The sequence below is a fragment of the Lissotriton vulgaris genome, chromosome 10 (genome assembly GCF_964263255.1).
Source record: "Lissotriton vulgaris chromosome 10, aLisVul1.2, whole genome shotgun sequence".
Taxonomy (NCBI): Eukaryota; Metazoa; Chordata; class Amphibia; order Caudata; family Salamandridae; genus Lissotriton; species Lissotriton vulgaris.
In genome coordinates, this window is record NC_141698.1 from 71,962,389 (window position 1) to 71,985,196 (window position 22,808).

Genomic DNA, 22,808 nt, shown 5'->3' on the forward strand with positions numbered 1-22,808 from the left:
GATTACAGGTAAAGTAACTAATCCTTCTCATCCAGGGGACACTCATCAATAGTCATAATTTGTGAATAGAGCAGCAAGCCCATACCCAGTACCCCGCGGACGAGCAACAGAGTATACAGAACATGAACATTACATTCAAATTGCAATCATGCAAACAAATTCCTCAAAGAGCCTGCCCAACCTGGGCATCGGCCTGTGCATCAGAATCTAGACAGTAATGGCTTGTGAAGGTATGCACCAATCGCCATGTAGCTGCCTTACAGATTTCAGACATTGGAACATTGCGAAGGAGAGCCGTGGTAGAAGCTTTCCCTCTGGTAGAGTGTGCTTTAGGTGTGCCTTGTAGAGTCTTGTTAGGTAACTGGTAGGATAAAGCTATACAAGAGACAATCCATCGAGAAATGGATCTTTTAGAAGCAGATATACTGGTGTTAGTGGAACTGTAGTTGATAAAGAGCCGGTCAGATTGTGTGTGTGTTTTGGCAAGGTAGAACTTCAATACCCTCCAGATATCCAAAGAGTGTAAAGATCTCTCAGGGGGAGTTGAAGGTTTAGGAAAGAAGGTGGGCAGAGTAATAACCTGATTGATGTGAAAATCAGAGACCATCTTAGGAAGGAAGCTCGGATGTGTACGTAACACCACCCTATTGGCATGAAACACAGTATAAGGCTCCTTACAGCACAGCGCCTGAATCTCGTCCACCCTGCAAGCTGATCTGATGGCTACTAAAAAAGCAGCCTTCCCGGTCAAATACTGCAAAAACGCCTTATGAATCGGCTCGAAAGGAGCACCCATCAGTTTAGTAAGAACAATGTTAAGTTCCCAAGGTGGAGAAGGGGATCTCATAGGTGGATAAACCTTCCTGAGTGCCTCCAGAAAGTCCTTGACCACTGGCATTTGAAAGAATGACCCCTGGTTCGGAGACTTCTTGTATGCGGTAATTGCCGCCAGGTGAACCCTGATGGAGGAATATTTCAGGCCGGATTTAGCCAAGTATAACAAGTAAGGGAGGATCACTTGCTCCTGACCCTTGATCAGATCATAAGCGTTGTCCTTGCACCACCGGTAAAATCTTTTCTATTTGAAAGCATAAGATTTCCTGGTGGAGGGCCTCTTTGCTTTCTTGAGAATGCTCATACAGTCCGCTGAGAGGTCTAAGTGTCCGTACTGAATGACCTCAGGAGCCATGCTGTCAAATCGTAGGGACGAGAGGTTGGGATGAAATACTCTCCCCTCGTTCTTGGTCAGCAGGTCCGGGTGGCAGGGCAGCCTCCGGTGTGGAGCTTCGGACAGCTGCAGAAGGGCCGGGTACCACCACTGGCACAGTCACTCTGGAGCTATCAGGATCCTTCTAGTGTTGGTCCCGTAAAATTTCTGTATGACCGTTGGGATCAGAGGGAGTGGTGGCAAAGCATATAGCAATGTCTGTGACCATCTGATCGAAAGTGCATTCCACGTGATCCTTGTTGTGGGACCCTGGACGCAAAGACGGGGCATTTTTTATTTGCCACGTCTGCGAACAGGTCAATGTCCGTCACTCCCCATTGCCGAAAATGTCCTGAACTCCGCCGTTTAGCACCCAATTGTGCGCTTCTATGAAGTCTCTGCTGAGAACGTCTGCTTGCACGTTCAGGGTCCCTGGAAGGTGGACGCCAACAATTGTGAGACTCCTCGCCAGAAGCCACTTCCTTATGGTCTGGGACTCTAGAGATAGGACCCTTGACCTGGTGCCTCCCAGTTTGTTAAGATAGTACATTGCAGTGGTGTTGTCTGTCTGAATCAGGATGGAACTGGACTGGAGAGACAGGTACAGAGACTTCAGAGCCAGATGAACTGCCCTTAGCTCCAGGAAGTTGATGCGATAACTTCGTTCTGTCTCGGACCAGAGACCTTGTACTTGAACCTGGACCATGTGAGCTCCCCAACCCTGCAGTGAGGCATCCGTAACAATAGTTTGGGTCGGAATGTCCTGGTGAAAGGGGACCCCTTGTAGAAGGTGCAACCGTTTCATCCAACATTTGATGGAGTCCCTGGCAGCTTGAGGTCGACAGTCTGTCCACTCGGGGTCTTCGCCAGCATGTCTCTCGATGCCGACCCTCTCGAGGGTGGCAGAGAACGCCTCGCAATCAACGGAAGCCTCGACGTCGACACGGCATTAACAGGTCTCTCTGGATCCACAGCCTTCGAGCCCGAAGAGCTGTGCCTCGACGCAGAGCCAGGCGTGTCGCCTCAACATGACACTAGTGTTAACAGCTCTGGCCGCGGTGTCTGCTGCGTCCAGCGCACATTTGATAGAAGCATTTGATATGAGCTTCCCTTCCTGGATGAGCATCTCAGCTGTCTCTTTAAATTCATCTGGTAGGTGCTGTAACAGGGTCTCAAGTGTGTCGTAATGGGCCCTGTCATACCTGGCTAAGAGTGCCTGAGTGTTTGAAATGCGCCAGATATTGGCCGCTTGAGCTGCTACCCTTTTCCCTGATGCCTCGAACACCTTAGATTCCTTATCTGGGGAGGAGCATCACCCGTTGTTTGTGAATTAGCCCTCTTCCGGGCATTAGAAACAACAAGAGAGTCCAACGGCAACTGTCCCTTAATGTAAGTAGGGTCTCCAGGCGCAGGTTTGTACTTCTTTTCAATCCTGGGGTTTATCACCCTGGCTCTTGTAGGCTCCTTAAAGATTTCCCCAGCATGCTTCAAGACACCCTTCAACATAGGCAGAGTCTTGACAGTCCTCTCTGAGGTGGAAAAGGTGTCGAAAAGAAAGTCTACTTCAATGGGGTCAGCATGGAGCTGGACGTCATGATTTTTAGCCGCCCTTTCAATGAGGGTATTAAACGCTGCCGAATCCTCAGTAGGCGACGTTTTTACAGCATACACTTGAGTTTCTTGGGCAGAGTGTGGATCACCTGGGTCAGCAGCATCTGCCCAGGGTTCATTTGTATCATCAGGATCAGTGTCCACAGGATAGTTGTATTCGTCATTATCACCTTCCCCAGTGTCCACATCTGAATAAGTGGGTGAGACATCATGGCCACGTGGAGATACAGGTTCTACAAGAACAGGTGTTGAAGTAGAATCCTTCTTCTTCTTTAGTGGTATTTTATAGGACTCCATTGGCTGTTCCGGGGCGATTTTTCTCTTATAAAGAGAAAGTCTGCCTGTCTCGGCATCGATAAACTGTTCCTGTTGCTCTTCCAACGAGGATTGTCGATGCTTTGCGGCCGGGACCACAGTTGTCGGCTTCGGCACCGCGGACACCTTCCTGGGCACGTCGACGGCCACTTTAGGGACGAAAGCCTTCGGCACCACTTTCGGTGGCAGCGTGAAGTGGATGGGCGTCGACGTCTTCTGAGGTTTATCTGCAGGCTTTGAAGGTGGAGGATCCTTAGGCCCGACCACCGAAGCCTTGTCCTTGATGCGCTTCAGGGAGTCTGCCACCTGCTTCGAGAAGGAGGCGGACGGCTGCGTCGACTCGACGGAATCCCTCGAGGCACCAGCAGGCGTGGACTCGGGGGTTGTTCCGCTCTTGGCCTTGTCCGGCCGACGCGGAGGCTCGAGAACCTTTGGATCACCGAGTCCTTTGTCGGTGTCGACTGTCTTCGGCGCCGATTTGTTCGGGTCGATTGCATGGACCCTTGCCTTCAGCGTGGTAGTCTTCGTCTCGACGCCCTTCAGCGGTTTCTTTGGGTCGAGAACGCTCTTCTGCTTCGTCGGTGCCGACAGGTCTGAGGACTTCGAGCCGACCAAAGCAATACGCACTTTCGGTTTCGATGTAGTCACCAGTGCTTTTGGTTGCGTCGATACCGGAGCTTTCACTTTCGGTTTCGATTTCGCTGTTTGCGGCTCCTTAGACATGTCCAAAGCCGAGCCTGAAGGCGGGCCGTAGAACTTATTGGAAGATCTTGGGTAAGGCCTAGTGGCGATCCCTCGACCTGAGCCTTATGAAGCGTTTCGGCCCCAGTGTCAGTTTGTGGGCCTAGCTCCTCGCTCGAGCTATCTTCCATGGCCCCGAAGGCCCCATCGTCGTCTCCTACCTCGTGGACGATTTCCTCCGCCTCGAGCATCTCAACATCAGCGTCGTAGTTGTAGTCGACATCCGACGCGGGATTAGACAGGTTCTCTCGAACCTCCCGGTCTGCTCCTTCATCATCCCCGGCATCGAAGATGTCCACCGGCTCCGGTGCAGTCTGCTGGGCTTCCTTGCGCGTCGATGGAGAAGCGTCTTCTTGGATCGAAAACGGGAAAAAGCCATGCAGCTGGCTTCATCATGATCCGGCGACAGACACTTGTTGCACACCGGGTGGAAGTCGATGTGGGGATATTTGGAGTTGCACACGGGACATCTCTTGAACGGGCTCCATTCCATGATGGGTCGTCGATAAGGCCTCTGGCGTCGACCGGGCCTTTAGCGTCGAAAAGCACGCGGCTCTTCTGGATATCCGGCTCGGGAACTGAGCTGGAACAGACTGGGCACCGAACGCAAGACTATACCGACGAAAAAACTAAAGGCCTTTTAGCCTTAAGAAACTTTTATATCGATTCCGACTGGAGTGAACCAATATGCATCCGAACCCAATGGCGGAAAAAAACAATCTGAGGATGGTGTTGATGCCCATGCACACTGTAGTCCAGGGGAGGAGCCACCTATCTCGTGATACTTCGAAGACTCTTCCAGGACAACAATGTGCGATCATCCGGACCCAACACTAGGTGGCGATCTATGCACAGATATGAATTCAGCAGCCCACATGCCTCGAACCTAACTGTTTCTTTCAGATGACTGAAGCAGCTCGCATTACGAGCAATGATCGGATTTCGAAGCTGCTTGATCTTTAAAGGAGCAGTGTCAAACCACAACTTTCCATCAGTACTACCTAGATTTTCTTTACGAAACAGTTGCAAAATCGGAAATTATGCTGCATTGCGTTTTTTAATTGTTCATATTTCTGTTGGGCTATTTTTCTAAATTAAGACATTTTGGAAAATGTAATCTTTGGTTACAGTATTTAACTTAATTTTAAAATGCCCAATATGTTCGATATAAATTCAATATCTATATGTAAAATGAGTTCCGAGATCCAGCACATGGACAGGACTAGAGAAATGTTTAGGACTTGCATTGAAGATCCTTTAATGTAAAACCATCTGGCCAAAATTATGACTAAGTGGTTTTAGGTGCTGGGAACATTGGATTTGTCTGCAAAGGGGATCATTAACAGATATTTACTTCAATTTATAATAATGTACAGCATTAACGTCTTACTACGAACAAGGGAATTCACGTTACAGCCCTTGCCTATTTTTTTTAGATGTTTCAGAAGAGATAGTGTGGTAATTCATTTTTAGTGTGATGTTGCTAGCTAATAAGTTATCAAATTGTATCAAAAGCATGCGCCCCAAGATTGATGGCAAATGTCTGTGAAGGTTTGTAGCATCACTGCTTGCAAATGGAGTAAAAAAGACATCCGTAAACACAAAAAAAGTTTGAACCATTGTGAGATTTCTGTGTATGGTGTGAGAGAGTATGTGTGGGTGTGCCTGTTTGCCCATATTTCCCATTTTATCCCTTGCTTTATGAGTGAAAGGGCCTTTTGACGCAAATATTACAGGGAATGAGTGAGTTTAGTGAATATCCCTATTACAATCATATAAGCCACAGCTACAGTTACTCTTGAATAAAGGATTGGAAGCTAAACACTTAACCTAATTAACAATATTTTTAGTTGGGGTGTGGTCTGCAATATGAAAGATGACTTACTGTTTCTGGAGGCAATTGTCCCAAGGTCTTTATCAAGGCATTGTACATTTCCTCAGCTGTCCCTTCGAAGAACTTGCCACAGCCAGCCACAAACAATGTGTCTCCTGAAAGTAAAAAACATTAAACAAAATGAGCACAGGCAACCTATTTTGCATGCTATTTGAGTCCCACTGCCCTGAAGAGAACTTTGGTAGCGGTAGCACTAAGTAAATTTGCTTAGGTAAAAATGCATCTGTTATAGTTCTGTGTGTTGCTGAAGTCATCAGAGGACTGTGATTAGGTCAAATGACTGATTCTGGACTAGAGTATAGTGTGCATGTAATTCAGTTACAGTTAAGTTGCCTCACATTTCAAAACTCCCTCTTAATAAAAACAAATTCATGATAATATTAAGTATAATTTTATGTTGCACTTTTTAATAGCCTTTATCCATTTGCTATATGTCAAAATGTTTGTTGGTGGCTTCCTCCACACCTTTTCACCAGTGGTTTGGAAGTTCGCCTTTCTTGGTTACCCTTTAAATCATGATGAATGTTTGGTTTCTGTGGGTGTGTGGTAATCTGCGCAGAACCTCCGAGAATTAAATGTAAAGTTTCCCCTGGCCCCTTTGAATCCCAACTACACAAATGTGGGTCTTAATCAGATCGACCATCGACCTTTTCACAAGTGTTACAGGGAAGGGAACTTCTATTCAGCTGAACGAGACAAGAGGCCTCACTTTCAGATTCATTTCTTTTATTCCTGTAGTAATTAATTATTTTGAGCCAAGAGCCTGGCGTTTGCTACACGTGTTCTTGTGGTAGTGTGGCACAACACCAAAAGGAATGTTGGAAGGAACGATGCCTCCACAAGGGTCAGCTGAAACTTGGCTAACAAGTCACAGTGCGAAAGGAAAGGGGGGGCCCCACGCACATATGGTGGGGTGACTACTTCCCCCCTTCCCCCGGCAATCGATGGTGGCCACCCCCCCCCTTGACTCGTCGCATCATGATGACGCGGCGTGGGGCGCCTCACCACCGATTGGTGCAGCCTGACCGTTGACCCGGAAGCAATAAGACTGCTTCCGGGTCAAGGGGGTGGGCTGGCAGGGAGGCGGGCCAGCTGGACTGGTCAGCCCCCACAAAGGCCACGGGGTTAAAAGGTCTGAGGAGCGCGGGAGGCGCTCTCTTGCGCCTACTTCGTGCCCCTCGGATAGGGGCTAAATAATTTTGTTATTTATTTTTTCAGGTTGCGCTTCCCAGGACAGAGCGAAGCGGGCCACCGTGCATCGGAGCTGCCCCACAGCCGGAGAGTTGAGGCGGCACCGGGACGCTTGGTATCGCGGCAGAGACCGGCGAGTCGAGGAGCAGGCGGCGGCGGTTTACACGGGAGCAGAACAGCGTGGCTTAAGGTCAGGTGCTGCGAGGCGGGATATCGGGCGGGGGTCCATCGCGGAGGGAGCTGGTGTGGTCAGGCCTAATAGTAAGGGCCTCCTGCTAAGTCTGCATGTGGAAGCAAGCGACATCGCTCGTTATCTGACTCGCAGATCGCCGTTCGTACCCCGGCTGAGCCAGTATCAGGAGCGCATAGAGCAGCCCGGGAAACGCTCTATTTTAGCGGGAGCTTTCGGCGGTTAGTCGGATATCAAAGTCGGGCGTGTGGCCTTTGTTGTACGAGGCCTCATTCAGCTCTCGGTGCTCTGCTTAACAGGGGGGTTACAGGTGTGGTACCTTGGTGATTCTAATAAAGGCTGCCAGATAAATCGAGTGTCGCCCCCCCCCCCTTTTTTTGTTGCAAAACGAGGTTGGGATAGCAGGCAGCATAGGAGGAAGTGAATGTGAGACAGGGTTTGGCCTGGTTAGTATCTAGATGGGAGACCACATGGGTCATTAAAAAGGCTTGTGAACAATAGGAATTGTTAGATAAACTGAGGTTTGTAATTGAAATAAAGGCAATTCTGTCCATGGTTACATTTGTGCAGGCGTGGAGTAAGTCTGGTTTTAATAAGGGAGATTGACTTGGAGTGGCAAGGTGACAAATACTTTTACATCCAATACTGTGTCTAACATTCCTTTCATCGTAGGCCAATCATCCCAGTGGCAGAAGGGAGGCTCTGTGGAGTTCAACGGACGGACGGAAAACATAGGGGACATCTGGATTTGAGGACTAAGGCAGGCCTGCATTTCACTGCTTCTTGCGAGCCGCTGGGCTAGAGTTCGCTCACCCAAGCACCAGGCTAACTGGTGTGTTGCGGTCACAGTTGCGTGGTGCTTACGGCCAGCCTCAGAGCCTCCTGCAAATAAGGTACAAGGCACATCGTGCCTATAAGCGTGTCAGCCTTTTGCAGTGTAGGTTGGGCCACTTATAAACGGGGGAATGGCAAGTGGACGGGGCGGAAAAAGTTCCCGCATGGAGCTCATGTTGCAGTCCATGATGCGCAGAATGACAGCGATGGACAGAGATTGGGAAAAGTGGATCAGCTAGGTAGAAGTGTGGCAGAGATGAGTCAGAGGTTGGATGGTCAAGTAGGGCCTCAGGGGAGACCCAAGCGGGTGATAGTGCCCCCTCAGCCTAGGGGAGAGCTGGCGGCGCGACCTAAAAGGGGCAGTGCCAAGAGGACTCATAGTCGGACCCCCAGGCACCAGCGGGAGGGGGGTTACCGGGGATAGTCCCTGACCATGTGCCAGTACCTACTCTCATGACCCCGTTAAGTGTACCGGTGGCACCGGCTCCTGCCTCGCCGCCGTTACCCCCAAATCGGGTGCCCCCGGCGGTCCCAGCAGTAAGTCCAGTAGTACCAGTTGCGAACCCGGCACCTGCCGCGGATCAGGACGCAGCTTCCCCCTCCCCAGGGAGTGTACCCCCCGTGGTCAGTCCGGTACCGGTAGAACTTGCGGCGCAGATAGCGGCAGTACTCCCTTGGTTACAGATTGGGGGGTTGTTACCTTCATCACAAGATCCTTCCGCAGAAGTACAAAAAATGGTGGAAAAAATTATGTTGGCCAAGGGTGGCGGTGGGGCACCTAGCACACCGATTTCTCCTCAAACAGGTTCTGCCAGCACGGCGGTGAATGACAAGAGTGTGGCATCAACGCAAGTCGCGGAAAGTAGTAAGGATGTGGCGTTGCCACTGTTAGGGGAAGGTACAATACCGTCCAGGAGGGAAAACCTGGGCCAACATGTTTCACAGGTGGTGAAGGAGATGATTTGGGCGGACAAATATGTGAATATATTTTCATTGTTAATTGACAATAGGGAAATGGAGTAAGCCAAGTCACAAAAAGAATGAATGTTGCCTAGTGAATGGTGGACACAATTGGCTAAATTCAGGGTGGAGGAGACACTGACTAATTGCCTTCTCGGTATTCATGGCAATCACTGCTGAACGTTCCACCAACTTGCAGGCTGAAATGGCCTGTTACCAGAGTAGAATCACAATGTGGAGTGATAAGCATGGAGTGGACGGGTGGAAGGAGTATGATATAATATAGCCTTCAGGAAAGCAAATTAATTTGAACACTCGCTGACCTGGGATAGGGTAAATTCTCTCTCATGGCATGGCCAATTTACAGGTGGGCAGTAAGCGGGTGCAGGTGCAAGCTGGAACAAAACCTACCCTTCCAAACCCCAGCAGCCCTTTCGGCCGGCGCAAGGGGGTGACGCGCCCGGGAAGAGCAGAGGTGGTGGGGACAAAAAGGGCGTGTGTTGGGACTTTAACAGACGTACATGCACCAGGGCAGAAGGCACTTGTAAGTTCAAGCACGCGTGCTACATATGTGGACACCCTTCCCACCCGGAAACAGCATGCCGTTCAAAAGGTAACACCTCAGGAAACAGAGGAAGGAAGAAACAGGAGTAGAGACGGAGGCTTGCGTGTCAGTCACTCACCCATTGATGTCCTGGCTATGATTCCTTGGTTAAACAGGTACCCAGATCATGCTTCTGCAAGGCTGCTGCAGGAAGGTTTCTCCCATGGCTTCCGGATCCCAGCGGTGGGATATTCTGGGACGCCAGAATGTAGAAATCAGTTGTCAATGAGACATAACCCAGCTGTGGTAACCGCTAAAATTGAGAAAGAACTGCGCCTGGGTAGGATAGCTGGTCCCTTTGGTGACATCCCGGTACCTGATTTTCTTTGCTCACCCCTTGGAGTAGTCCCAAAGAAAGAGAAGGGCGAGTACAGACTCATCCACAACCTCTCAGCACCTAGGGGCGCATCATTGAATGACGCTATCGACGAGGGCATTTGTAGTGTTAAGTATGCGTCTTTTGACCAAGCAGTACAGATGTTGAGGACCCTCGGCCCCGGGACACTAATGGCTAAGTCTGACATTGAATCAGCATTCCGGCTGCTCCCGGTACATCCCCTAGACCAGCACCTCCTAGGTTTTTCCTTTGAAGGCAAATTCTATATGGATATGTGTATGCCCATGGGTTGTTCGATCTCTTGTGCATATTTTGAGACATTCAGTTCATTCCTGGAATCGGTGATGAGGCAGGCAACAGGTCACCAACATGTCATGCATTACCTGGATGATTTTCTTTTTCTGGGCGCAGCGGGCTCACGGGAGTGCGCATGGGCATTGCAGGAATTTTGCGTGCTTAGGCGGACTTTTGGGGTCCTGCTAGCACCGGGAAAGGCTGTTGGCCCGGGGATATGCTTGGAATTTTTAGGCATTGAATTGGACTCAGTGGAGGGTTGTTTCAGGTTGCCCAGAGAAAAGATCAAAAAATTCAGAGCAGCTCTGCAGCAATGGGTGGGTAAAGAAAAGGTGACATTACAGCAGCTACAGCAGACCGTGGGGCAGCTGAACTTTGCACTGAGAGTTATACCTATGGCACGTCCTTTCCCACGCTCAATCGTCCAGGCCATGAAGGGGCTGCGGGAAAAACACCATTGCACTAGGCTGTCAGAGGAGGTTCGCCAGGATATGCGGATTTGGATGGCATTCCTGGAGGATTTCAACAGCAGAGTAGTGTGGTCCGGCCTACCCACTACATCAGCAGAGTTAGGTCTATGGACTGACGCTGCGGGTAGTGTTGGGTTTGGCGCCATACTTTGAAACAAGTGGGTAGCACAACAGTGGCCGACATGGTTGGAGGAAAGCGGTTTGACTGCAAATATCGGTTTCTTGGAGCTGTTTCCAATATGGGTCGCACTAATGGTTTGGCCAGAACACTTGTGCAATCAATCAGTGATTTTCTGATCAGACAACAAGCGTGTAGTTGAATGTATCAACCAACAGGCAGCGCGGTGTAAGTTTATACTCCGCCTCATGAAGGAGATTGTGCTGAGATGCTTGAAGTTGAATGTACACTTTAGGGCCTAACATGTCCCGGGGGTCCTGAATAACGCAGCTGACGCACTCTCTCGCTTTAAAATGCAGGTATTCAGGGAACATCTACCAGCTGCAGAGGCTACACCGGCACATTTCCCAGCAACACTTTGGCAGATTGGTGCCCCCGATTACAGAACCTCGTGGCAGCTAGCCTAGCCCCCGGGACTAGGACGGCCTACGAAGGGGCGTTTATGTCTTATTGCTGTTTTTTGGGGCACGATGGGGAGGTCAGATGGGATCAGGAAGAGAATTTTGCCACTTACATGGAGATGTTGCACAGGGAGGGGCGCTCAGCGGAGACCGCTAGCAGACATAAGGCGATAGTCTCCTTTTTTGCGCAGTCGAACGGAGCTAGAGATCCCACAAACTGTTTTTTAGTGCGTAAGGAACTGAGGGGCTGGCGGCGTATGCAGGTGAATACCACTGATTCCAGACAACCAATAGGTCTAGAGCGGCTTGCGGCACTATTGGTGGCTTTGCCAGACGTCTGTAGCTCCGCATGGGAGGTGCTACTATTCAAAGCCGCGTTTTCATTGGCTTTTTATGGGGCACTTCGAGTAAGTGAACTGGTGGCTAACAACAAATTGGACACGCAGGGTGGGCTCCGGTTTGATAGCACAAGGATAAAGGATGATACAATGCTGGTAACAATACTTAGATCAAAAACAGATCAGGAGGCCCAGGGGGATAGCCTAGTACTTCACCGGGCACGGACCAATCCGTGCTGCCCCGTGTCTCATGTTGAGGCATTCATCTGGCAGCGGATAGGCACGACAGGGGGGGCATTGTTAGCACATGCGGACGGGACCCCCTCACCAAGTTTCAGTTCAGAAGGGTGTTGTCAATGGCAATCAGCAAGACCGGTCTCAACCCAAAGGATTTTGGGACACATTCTTTTAGAATTGGGGCAGCTCCTGAAGCAACAGCAAGAGGGTTGCATGCCAACAGTGTGAAAAGAATTGAGAGATGGTCTTCCTATTGTTATAAACGTTATGTGCGGCTGCACATGTTGTAAGGTGCAACTAAAATATCTGACACCTGCCTTGTTGTTTGCTTTGTTACAGTTTCTCGAGCCTGTGACGCAGGGCGGGAACTGGTTCCGGGTCATCAGCAGCATCCATCATCAGTGCGACAAATGCAAGAAGACAAAAGGAGGACACAAGTAATATGGATTGTGGGTCACTCATATGTCAAACGTGCGAAACATGTTTTCCTTGCAGGCAAATGTAGAAGGAGGGCGGAGCAGATGGTTTTCAAGATATCCTTTCATGGTAGGGGGGTGCTCTGCCTCAACCAGCTTAGGGGGTTCTTTTTGGAATTACTCGGCCAACAAACCCCACCGCCCTCTGTGGTTATACTACATCTGGGGGAAACGATTTAGTAAAACTGGGCAGGCGGGTCCTTTTGGAAGAAATCATCTCAGCAGTGGGTTGGCTTGCAAAGATATACCCAGGCTGCACCATAGTATGGTCTCAACTGATTCCTAGGCTGCAGTGGAGAGGGGGGGGGACTCGGTCAGGGCGTTGAATCACTCGGTAAAGAGGATCAACAGCAAAATAGAGAAACTATTCCGAACGCCTCAATTGCAGACTATTCTGCATGGGTGCATCTGGGGGGATCAATTCTACTTGCGCGACGGGGTCCATCTGACAGAGGCAGGCAATGACTTATGGACTAAGAATATCTTGGCATGGTTGGAGGGTTTTGCGAGGTAGGCATGACCTTTCAGAGGAGGAATTTTGGGCGGGGGGCCAGATTGTCGGCCAACTATGCTGGCCTGTGGCGGTAAGGTCATGATCGGTGACCAGCAATTTAAAGTCCTAGGGGGCGTCACCATTCTCAAATGGGGCCGCCCAGGGGGAGGGGCTAATGGTCTCTCCTAGAACTTCAGGGGCATGGATATCCACTTGGTTGGAAGGGTGCGGGGGAGGGAGTCATGCTTTCCTTAGGCTGGTAGCCACCTTGCACGAACACTATGACGTAATCAAATGGCGCAAAGTGAAAGGGCCCTCCTGTTGGTTTAATGGTGTTCACGGAGCGTACCGAGTAACCGGGAGAGGGACGTACTCTCCTGGTAACCGGGCTCTGTCGCGCATGCGCACACTCATACGTGAGGGCATAGCTGGCTAGTAGGATCTGACACCGGTTAGCGACCTTGCCGTAGGCCCAGAAATGTTAGGATGCAAAATTCATGCGTAGGATGTTAGATTTGGTTAGGAAACACGCTGCATTAGACATTTGTTAAGGTTAGCCCTTTCATACCTGTCTATATTGCTGTATATCTAATGTCAGAATTTTGCATATTAATGTTGATATTAATGTTTTGATTTGACAATTTTTAATTGTTTTCATATTTTAATAAATACGGCCGTGGGGTCGTGAGACCCCCCTGCCTTCCAAAGAAATTTCTAGCATGACTTTTACTCAACGGTTGGTGTGGTGGTGTACAAGACAGGGAGGGAGTGGTCGGTAGTCCCAGACCATAATGCTACTCAAAGGAAACCCTAGCACTCTATCATGGGAATCTTGACTAACATTCATAAACACTATATCAAGCTGAATAAGTGAACACATGGCAAGCTACCCAAAAAACAAATGCAGAAATAAATAAACTGAAATAATGGTCTTGCGCATAACCTGTTTAAATAGTATTTATGCCAAGTTTTGTGAAGGTTATACTTTTAATTGGGTGCTCCTGGGACGAAGTTTCCGTCCTGAAATTAACGTCATGAAATTTAAGATCCAAAATTGTGCTCCAAAGAAACTTTGTTGCATCCCCCTGAGGGCACACCTTATATGATTCAAATTGAATTCTTTGAATTTTCAATCAATACGAGTCTTTGTGGTGATTTGTAAGTTTTTCTTTAATGCTTTACTGGATTGCTATGAGTTAATTCAGCTTTTGTAATTTCTCAATATTTCATCGTTGAGTCACTGTTCCAAAATATATTTATGTGTTCCAAAATGCTTTTAGTTGCTCAAATGCATTTCGAGCTCTAAGCTCTTCCTCAGGGAGAAACATCTATAAATTAAATCAAAGTACAATGAACAACACGAATGATCAATTGGATATTAACATATCAAGCAACCTGCTTCATGAAGGTAAATACCATGCACAAGTGACCCGTAAAAAACAGGTGTGTGTTGTGGTAAGTGTATCGGGTGATTACCATGCTTGAAAAAAGTGAAAGGACTCGTGAGTTACGTAAAGTATGTTACTCACGTTCTATGACATTACGGTGCTATTGTCGAGTATCCTGGAAAAAGTGAAGATAATCGAACAAGAAAAGCCAAGCGTTAAGCGGACGTAAGTAGCAGTAATGCTACGGCGCGCTAAATACCAAGCCCTTCAATTCAAGTGAGTGCACTTACGAATGGCGATATCTCTAGCTGGCGATCTACAAGAGATTCCTTCTGGACCAGCATTGTTCGTGCAGTTAGTTTGCTGGCGGTGTTTCAAAAACAGCATTTAACTGTGGTTACCCGAATGCGTGCATACTTCACGGAAAAAGCTCAAAAAATGAAAACGGACTAGGCGCGAGGAGGATTAATGGAGGCCATGATGTAGTGTCAAAAGACACGATGTGTGGACTCTTGCTGCTAAGGTAGCAGGAAGATGTAGATAGGTACGAATAAAAAATATCTAATAAAACGTGATGACAATGTTTGCATTACTCAATAACAAGTGAAATGGTGAATGAAGAGAATGTGCTGGGTCATGTGGTTCACTATGTACATTAATATGTGGAAAATAACACCAACAGTAATAGTACCAAAGAAACAGAACCATGTTACTAAAGGTAACATGCAAATTCCATACGTTCATTTAAATCATGCGGTTTGTAAGATTGCAATTTCATGATCCAAAAATGTTCTCGTCTCAACAAATGTTTGTTATTGTCTCTTCCTTCCATTTTTTCGATCACTTCCAGTACCATGAATCTTAGAAGTGATATATTGTGTTTTTCTTTCAAAAAATGGGTCGCAACAGATGATTTCAAATGTCATTACAAGAACGGAGGCTCACATTATGCAATGACTTTTAATTGCAGTTCCAAGCAGCCGCATGAGTCACAATACAAAGGTTCCTCAAAGAACACTGAGATAAACTAAGAGATATAACATAGCAACCATCTGCCTCTTTCAAATGCGGCTCCAAGCAGATAAGTAGCTTACTATCTTCTCTCTTTATTTTCACTAATATTGTCTTTTAGTCAATAATAGATTGGTATTGGGGAGGGGGGGGGGGGGGGTTGCGCGAAAGGGTGGCTTTATCCCCACCTCCTCGCTCCCCCTCCCCTCCCTATGGTCTGCAATTTATGGAGATCATCCTCTCCCCTTTTTCCTACGAGCTGTTTAATCTAACCTTTCCGTTCAGGTTTTTTTCCCACGTTTTGCCTAATTCTTAGATCTGCCTTTATGCGCTTTTATCCTTCAGGTTCTGTTTAATATCTTGATATTCCTCTTATGAGCTCCTAATCGCCCCCCCAACAGCATGGTCGGTGCGGTTCTGACCTCTCCCTCGTTCGCTGACACCTTTAGCCTCTAGTGCTTATGTGGGAAACGAGTGCAGAGCGTTTTACAAAGCGAGCGCCTCTTTTAAGCTCTTAACGCTCGAATGAGCGGAGCGATTTTCGAGCGCTGCACTTACCCTGACTTTGTAGGATGAGCGCTCCATTACACCCGCTCTCCCCCTTCGCTACGATTTAGTATGCAAGCACACCCGCGGTAACTTCGAAAGGATCACCGCTGCGGACCCGTTTGAGCAAGACGCGTATTAGAGGAAAGGTCTCTGGCAAGAGGCACGCTTCGTGCGTGTCTCGCCTAGGGACTTTCCTCATTAACACCGACAGTTGGGAAATCAGCTGCTCGGCCGTGATTCCTAACGAAGGCACCTCGATTTGACTATTAACCCCTCATGAGTAAATAGAGATCCTTACTTAAATCAACCATTTGTATTGGCAAGTTGCAAGTTAAGCTCTTGCCATTACATAGGCTATATATATTGACTATATTGGCTATTGCCAGTACAATTCTTGATTCTAAAATAAGCCATATATGCTTTATTAAATTGACACCTTACTTTTGATAAATAAGATATAATTGATATAATTGAGAAAAAAGGGGTGAATAATTATTATTTAATATTTAGGAAAAAAAAAAAAGGGAAAGAATATTAACATGGAAAATTTATCTGACTCGAGTCGGAATTAAATAATACCGCACTCCCTAATTTTGATAGTTAAGAATTTCGACTTCTAATCCAAAGAGAGATGAAGTCTTGTATGTTGGAGACCCTTGCCCAGGTCGCACCTTATAAAAGACCCCTTCCCTCTCAGGAAGATGTCTCTGATGAGACTCCCTGCGATGGCTTACCTGTGAGCGGAAAACGCACAAAGAAGTCTAATTATACCTCTCCTCACGTCCCAGCGAGCACAGGGGGTCCTAGCACCTCTTTCGATATTGGTGGTCTTAGCACCTCAAAACAACCTGGAGGTCTTCGCACCTCAACTAAGAAGGCTGTCCCTAGTGACACGTTAACTTTGGGTGTCCTTTGCGGCCCAAACATCTCGGATGCCCTCAGCGGCTCTATATCTCATGGTGCTCAGAACTATTCAGGGGACTCGAATTATGACAATTCTGATGATCCAGACAAGTATGTTCTGGACCTTGATAATGAGGATGTTGGCCTATTTGACACAGAGGATGAACCCCCTTCTTCCTCGAAAGACAGTATTCTAGATCCCTTAGGGGAAGAAATGTTCTCCCCCCTGAATTTAAAACACCCCCTTACATCAAAATGGTCTCCCCAAGAGCATGTCTCGAAGTTCATTAAGAAAGGGATACGTTTCCCTCTTGAAAGGGAGACGAGAAATATACTAAGGGCGGAGTGTTCTAGACGCTCCATTGATGAAAAGGCTTGTTATACCCCTAATCTAGATCCGGACCTGATTAAGTTAGTCTTCAGGCTTGGGCGCGATCCCAGGAAAGGCCTAGAAAAATTGTTTAAACGCTGCCAGGACCACCTATTAGATGTCCTTGGGCCCCTTACCATGATACTTGATTCCGCAGAGGAGTGCCACCTTCACGGTACCCCCCTCAATACAGATTTAATTAGGGGATGGAGTCAAAGAGCCCTCATTCTTCTAGGCAACGCCAACGCGAGTATTAATGCCAAAAGGCGTAGACTGATTCTTTATAAACTCGATCCTAAACTTTCTGACATGGCGGAGAAAGAGCCATCCTCAAACCCGAAAGGCCTTCTCTTTGGGGAAGAGCTTATAAAATTGCTTGGAAAGTACGTGTCTACTTTCACAGCAATTAATAAGGCCCAACATAACATCAGGAGAGTGTTTAACAATAATGTTTTTGGGAGGGTCGGAAGAAGGGGCCTTTCTTCCGGCCGATTTAACCAAAGGCCCTACCAGAGATCACGCCCCTTCGGAAGAGGCTATCAACAATATAACTACAACACCCCCTACAATCGCTGAAGAGGAAACCGAGCCAGAGGGGCAAGATCTCGAGCTTCATTCACCTCGAATCCTCCAAGTAAGTCCTGCGCCTTTACTTTTTCCTTCTAACCCCTTAAAAGTGGGAGGCAGACTCAAGCTTTTTTCGAAAAGATGGGAGGAAATAACCCGGGATCCTTGGATTCTGTCCACAGTGAAAGGCTTTATGATAGATTTTGTTCAAACTCCGTTTCAAGCTTCCTTACCAAGGGACATCCCTGTTTCACTAGAAAAAGAGAAAATAGAGGAGATCTCCTCCTCCTCTATGCTTCAGAAAGGGGCGATAATAGAAGTTCCTTTGGATTCTTTAACTTTCGTAAGTACACTGTTCCTCGTGGAGAAAAAAGGAAAAGGTTGGAGACCGGTCATAAATCTGAAAGGCCTCAACAAATTTCTTGTCTACAGGCACTTCAAAATGAAAGGAATACATCTCCTGAGAGATCTTCTCCAAAAAGAGGACTGGTTGGTCAAACTAGATTTGAAGGATGCCTACTTCACGATTCCGATGGCGGTTATGCATCAGCCATTCCTACAATTTCTATGGAAAAATCATCTTTACCAGTTCCAGGCTCTCCCCTTCGAACTTTCTTCCGTCCCTTGGTGCTTTAACAAGGTTATGAGAGCAGTAGCCTCCTTCCTGAGGGAACGAGGCATCCGCCTTATTATTTACCTCAACGACATCTTGATGATGTCTCAAGACCTCCACCAAATCCTCCTACATCTGGAAACTGTTATGAATCTGCTAGAATGTCTAGGATTCATTATCAACAAAGAGAAGTCCATTCTAACTCCTCAAAATCCCTGGAGTTTCTGGGTTTCACTCTGGACACTTCCAAGTGTCTTCTCCTCTTACCTCCTTCAAAGATCTCGAAGATCAGGAAAGAGATTCGACATGTCTTGAGGCAGGACGATATCCGTTTAAGGGAGCTGGCAAGAATACTAGGTCTCTTATCTTCCTCCATCTAAGCGATCTTTCCAGGCCCTCTGAATTATCGGGCCTTGCAAAGGATAAAAGGCTGGGCCTGGAGGTCCAGTCTCTGGTACGAGGACCGAATCACCCTAGGTTTGGAGGCCAAAACTAAACTGGTGGTTGGCAAACCTGGAGGCTTTGAATGGGATAGCAATTGTTGGTTCAGAACCAGATTTTGTGTTAGAATCGGACGCTTCCCTTCATGGTTGGGGTGCATGCTTCCTAGACCGGAATACGGGAAGGGTACAGTCTCTGGAGGAGTCATCTCACCACATAAATTACCTCGAACTTACTGCTGGCCTGTACGCCCTTATTAGTTTCAAGCACTCAATAAAGGGGAGGTCTGTTCTCCTGAAGATGGACAATGTTTCCGCAGTGGCCTACATCAATCGGTTGGGAGGTACCAAATCTGCCGACCTTTCCAACCTGGCCAAGAGACTCTGGATGTTCTGCTTAAAACACAAAATTGGCCTAAAAGCGGAATACTACCCAGGGAAATCGAACGTTTCTGCCGATTGGAATTCCAGATTCCTTTCGGACTTCAGCGACTGGAAACTCAAGGTCGCTGTCTTCGACTCACTGAATTCTTGCTGGGGTCCATTCGAAATAGACCTCTTTGCGAGCAGTCTCACCTCTCAACTAGAGCATTACTTCAGCTGGATGCCAGATCCCGGTGCTCTAGCAATGAACGCATTTCTCCAATCCTGGTCAGGGATCAATGCATATGCCTTTCCCCCATTTGCAATGATCCAGAGAGTCTTGCAGAAAGTGAGGCAAGACCAATGCTCTCTAGTCCTAATAATTCCCTTCTGGCCGTCACAAGCGTGGTTCCCCACAGTTCTGGAACTAACTTACGAACTTCCTTTTCTGATACCTTCTCTAGAAGATCTCCTTACAGACGTAAACGGAGATCCTCACCTCCTGTCCCTATCCGGGAGTTTGAACCTTCTTGCTTGGAGAGTGTCAGGAGATCCAACGAAGTCTCAGGACTTTCGACATTAGCTGCTACTCTTCTAAGAGAGTCATGGGCGCTGGGAACTCACTACAGATACAATAATATCGGGAAATCTTGGTTTCATTGGTGCCTGGAGAGGGACTTGGATTCTTTTGGGGTGGAATTGGTGTCGTACGCTGACGACACCCAGCTGCTGATCTCCCTATCGCAGAACACCTCCAACACCCCTAACAACTTTAAATCCTGTATGCAGGCACTAGCAGAGTGGATGGATGCCCATTGTTTAAAACTCAATGGCTCTAAAACAGAGGTGCTGGTGGTAGGGGGTAAAAGCGAAAACTGGTCGGCTGAGTGGTGGCCTTCATGTCTGGGCCCCACCCCCATACCATGTCAGGAGGCGAAGAATTTAGGAATCTGGATGAATCCCGCTCTCTCATATGATGGCCACATAAGGCGTCTTGTGGGAAAATGTTTTGGAGTACTAAAGACCCTAAACAAAACTTTAGACCTCCTCCCTTTATCGGCCAGAAGGACACTAACGCAGGCACTGGTGACCTCACGGTTAGATTATGGCAACATCCTGTTCCTTGGGGCAACCGAGGGCAGCATAGGTCGCCTACAAGTCATACAGAACTCCGCCGCCAGACTGGTGTTAAGAAGACCCAGGAGAGCCAGCTCGAAAATGGCGCTGGATGCGCTTCACTGGCTGCCTGTGAAGAAGCGTGTGCTGTTTAAGTGCCTCCTCTTCTGTCACCGTATCGTCTGGGACAGGTCACCGACTTACCTAAAGGATCTAGTCAGCCGATATGAACCAACTAGGACCCTCCGTTCGGAGGGTACCGGACTGCTGACAGTCCCCAGGATTAGGAAGGCTAGAATGGGTGGACGCTCCTTTGCGCTCCAAGCAGCTCAACAATGGAACAAACTTCCCCCTGCTCTGAGACAGGAGAGCAATGAAACGCGGTTTAGGGCTTTGCTTAAAACACATCTATATACTGCATAGATCCTGGGCTTTTGTCTGCTGTTCCAATGACAGCTTCAGCGTGGGGACACGCCGTGATGGCGTTACTGAGCGCTCTATAAGCTCTTTATTATTATTATTATTATTATACAGGCACCTATCGTTGATGTAGTAAACTTTCTGGCTGAACTTTTTGATAAAGGTTTGAGTTATAGATCGATTAATTGCTATAGATCCGCTATCTCTGCGGGTCATGTTCTTGTTAATGGCAAGACAGTCGGTAAAAACGTCATTGTTTGTAGGTTATGAAGAGCATTAGTCTCAAAAGACCCCCGAAACGGAAATATGATACACTTTGGGATCTGAATTTGATTCTAGGTCTTTTCACCTCTTGGCCCGACAATTTTCTTTTGAATAGAAGATTTCTCTCTATTAAACTCGCTACTCTTCTTTGCCTTATCTCTTGTCGTAGAGTTTCTGACGTTTAAGCTCTGGAGATCTCTAACAGGTCCTATAATTTGTTTGGAGTCAAATTTGAGGTCTACAGAAGAACCAAGACCATGTCTGACTCAATCTTTTATCCTCGTTTCGACCCTTGCCCGAAAATTTCTGTAGTTGAATGTATGAAGGCTTATGATCAAACAATGTCTAACCTGCGTCCTATTGATGAGAATCAGCTTCTTATTTCCTTCGTTAAACCTCATAAGGCCATTTCCTCTGCTTCTATTGCTAGATGGGTTAAGTCCGCTATGACTCTAGCGGGTATCGATATAACCAAGTTTCAAGCTCATTCTCTCAGAGGTGCTATGGAGAGTAAGTCACTTTGGTCCGAGGTAAGTTGGATGATATTCTTACAGCTGCCGACTGGTCTGATGCTAGTACCTTCGCAAGACACTATTGTAAACCAATTGAACACATGTCTAATGTCGTTTTACAAGGCTACCAACATGCATAATGTAGCCTCCGTTCTTGTAATGAAATTGCGATTCTCCTATTAACCGCATCGCTGCTGCGGCGATTTTTGCGCTACGCAGCTTTTTTCGAAATGCCGCGTTAGATGACAAGCTCCGCTCGTCATCCGCACACGCCCCCCGTGGCTGATGACGAGTTGAGCTCGTCATCAGCATCAAAGGGGTTAACATGCCTAGAGAATCTAGATTTCATTAAAGACACGGAGGCTCACATTATCCCGCCCATCCCATTCCCTGTTTGGTATTTGGTGTCTCATTATTATTCTCACTTATAACCTGATTGCTCACGTTTTTTCATTGACATGTTATTTCTATTATGTTTGCATTGACATGTTATTTAAATTGTTCAATTCGTTGTGATTACTCTGTCCCTTTGGACACAATTTTCATCGCCTTCTTTCTTTTCAGATAACCCTTCTACTTGAGCTACGTTGGATGATTTCTCACTGGCTGGTTGCCTTCTTCAACTTTCGTTTGGATTTCATTTCGAGTTCTCTCCTTTCTACTGGATCTTCTTTTCGCCTGATTTAAAAGAGGCAGATGGTTGCTATGGTATATCTCTTAGTTTATCTCAGTGTTCTTATAGGAACCTTTGTATTGTGACTCATGCGGCTGCTTGGAACTGCAATTAAAAGTCATTGCATAATGTGAGCCTCCGTGTCTTTAATGAAATCTAGATTCTCTAGGCATGTTAATAGGGGAATCGCAATTCTGGGTTCCGATATTAGACTTGTGTTCATTAATCCGTATTCTCAACCTTCTCTCAGTTTTACCCACTTAGACCATTCCACATGGGCATTTTAATAGGTATATAACATTGCTGGTATCACAAGTGGCTGTTACTTGAAGTTTAATCTTGTGCCCCTTCATGGGATGATCTATGATGGTACAGTGAATTATGTTATTGCAATTATTGCATTTCATACAGGGTTTCAATCCACTATATGTCTGGGTATGTGTGCGTTTCTGTTTTAAACACAGCCAGCAAACTAACCGCACGAACACTGCTGGTCCAGACGGAATCTCTTGTAGATCGCCCGATCGGGACATCACCATTCGTAAGTGCACTCACTTCAATTGAAGCGCTTGGTATTTAGCGCGCCGTAGCATTACTGCTACTTACGTCCGCTTAATTCTTGGCTTTTCTTGTTCGTTTAATTTCACTTTTTCCAGGATACTCGACAATAGCACCGCAATGTCATAGAAAGTGAGTAACATACTTCACGTAACTCACGAGTCCTTTCACTTTTTTTCAAGCATGGTAATCACCCGATACACTTACCACAACACACACCTCTGTTTTTTAAGGGTCACTAGTGCATGGTATTTACCTTCATGAAGCAGGTTGCTTGATATGTTTATATC

The 22,808-nt window shown here is 47.3% G+C and overlaps 1 protein-coding gene across 8 annotated transcripts in view; it reads right to left on the reverse strand.

Moving 5' to 3' along the window:
- The window catches only part of LOC147684688 (hydroxyacylglutathione hydrolase, mitochondrial), a 699,222-nt gene that overhangs the window by 325,778 nt on the left and 350,636 nt on the right, over positions 1–22,808 (reverse strand). For all 8 annotated transcript variants that reach the window (XM_086940518.1, XM_086940519.1, XM_086940522.1 and 5 more), the window contains one exon: positions 5,760–5,863. In XM_086940518.1, the coding sequence (XP_086796644.1) occupies positions 5,760–5,863 (104 nt within the window). The remainder of the gene's footprint in view (positions 1–5,759; positions 5,864–22,808) is intronic.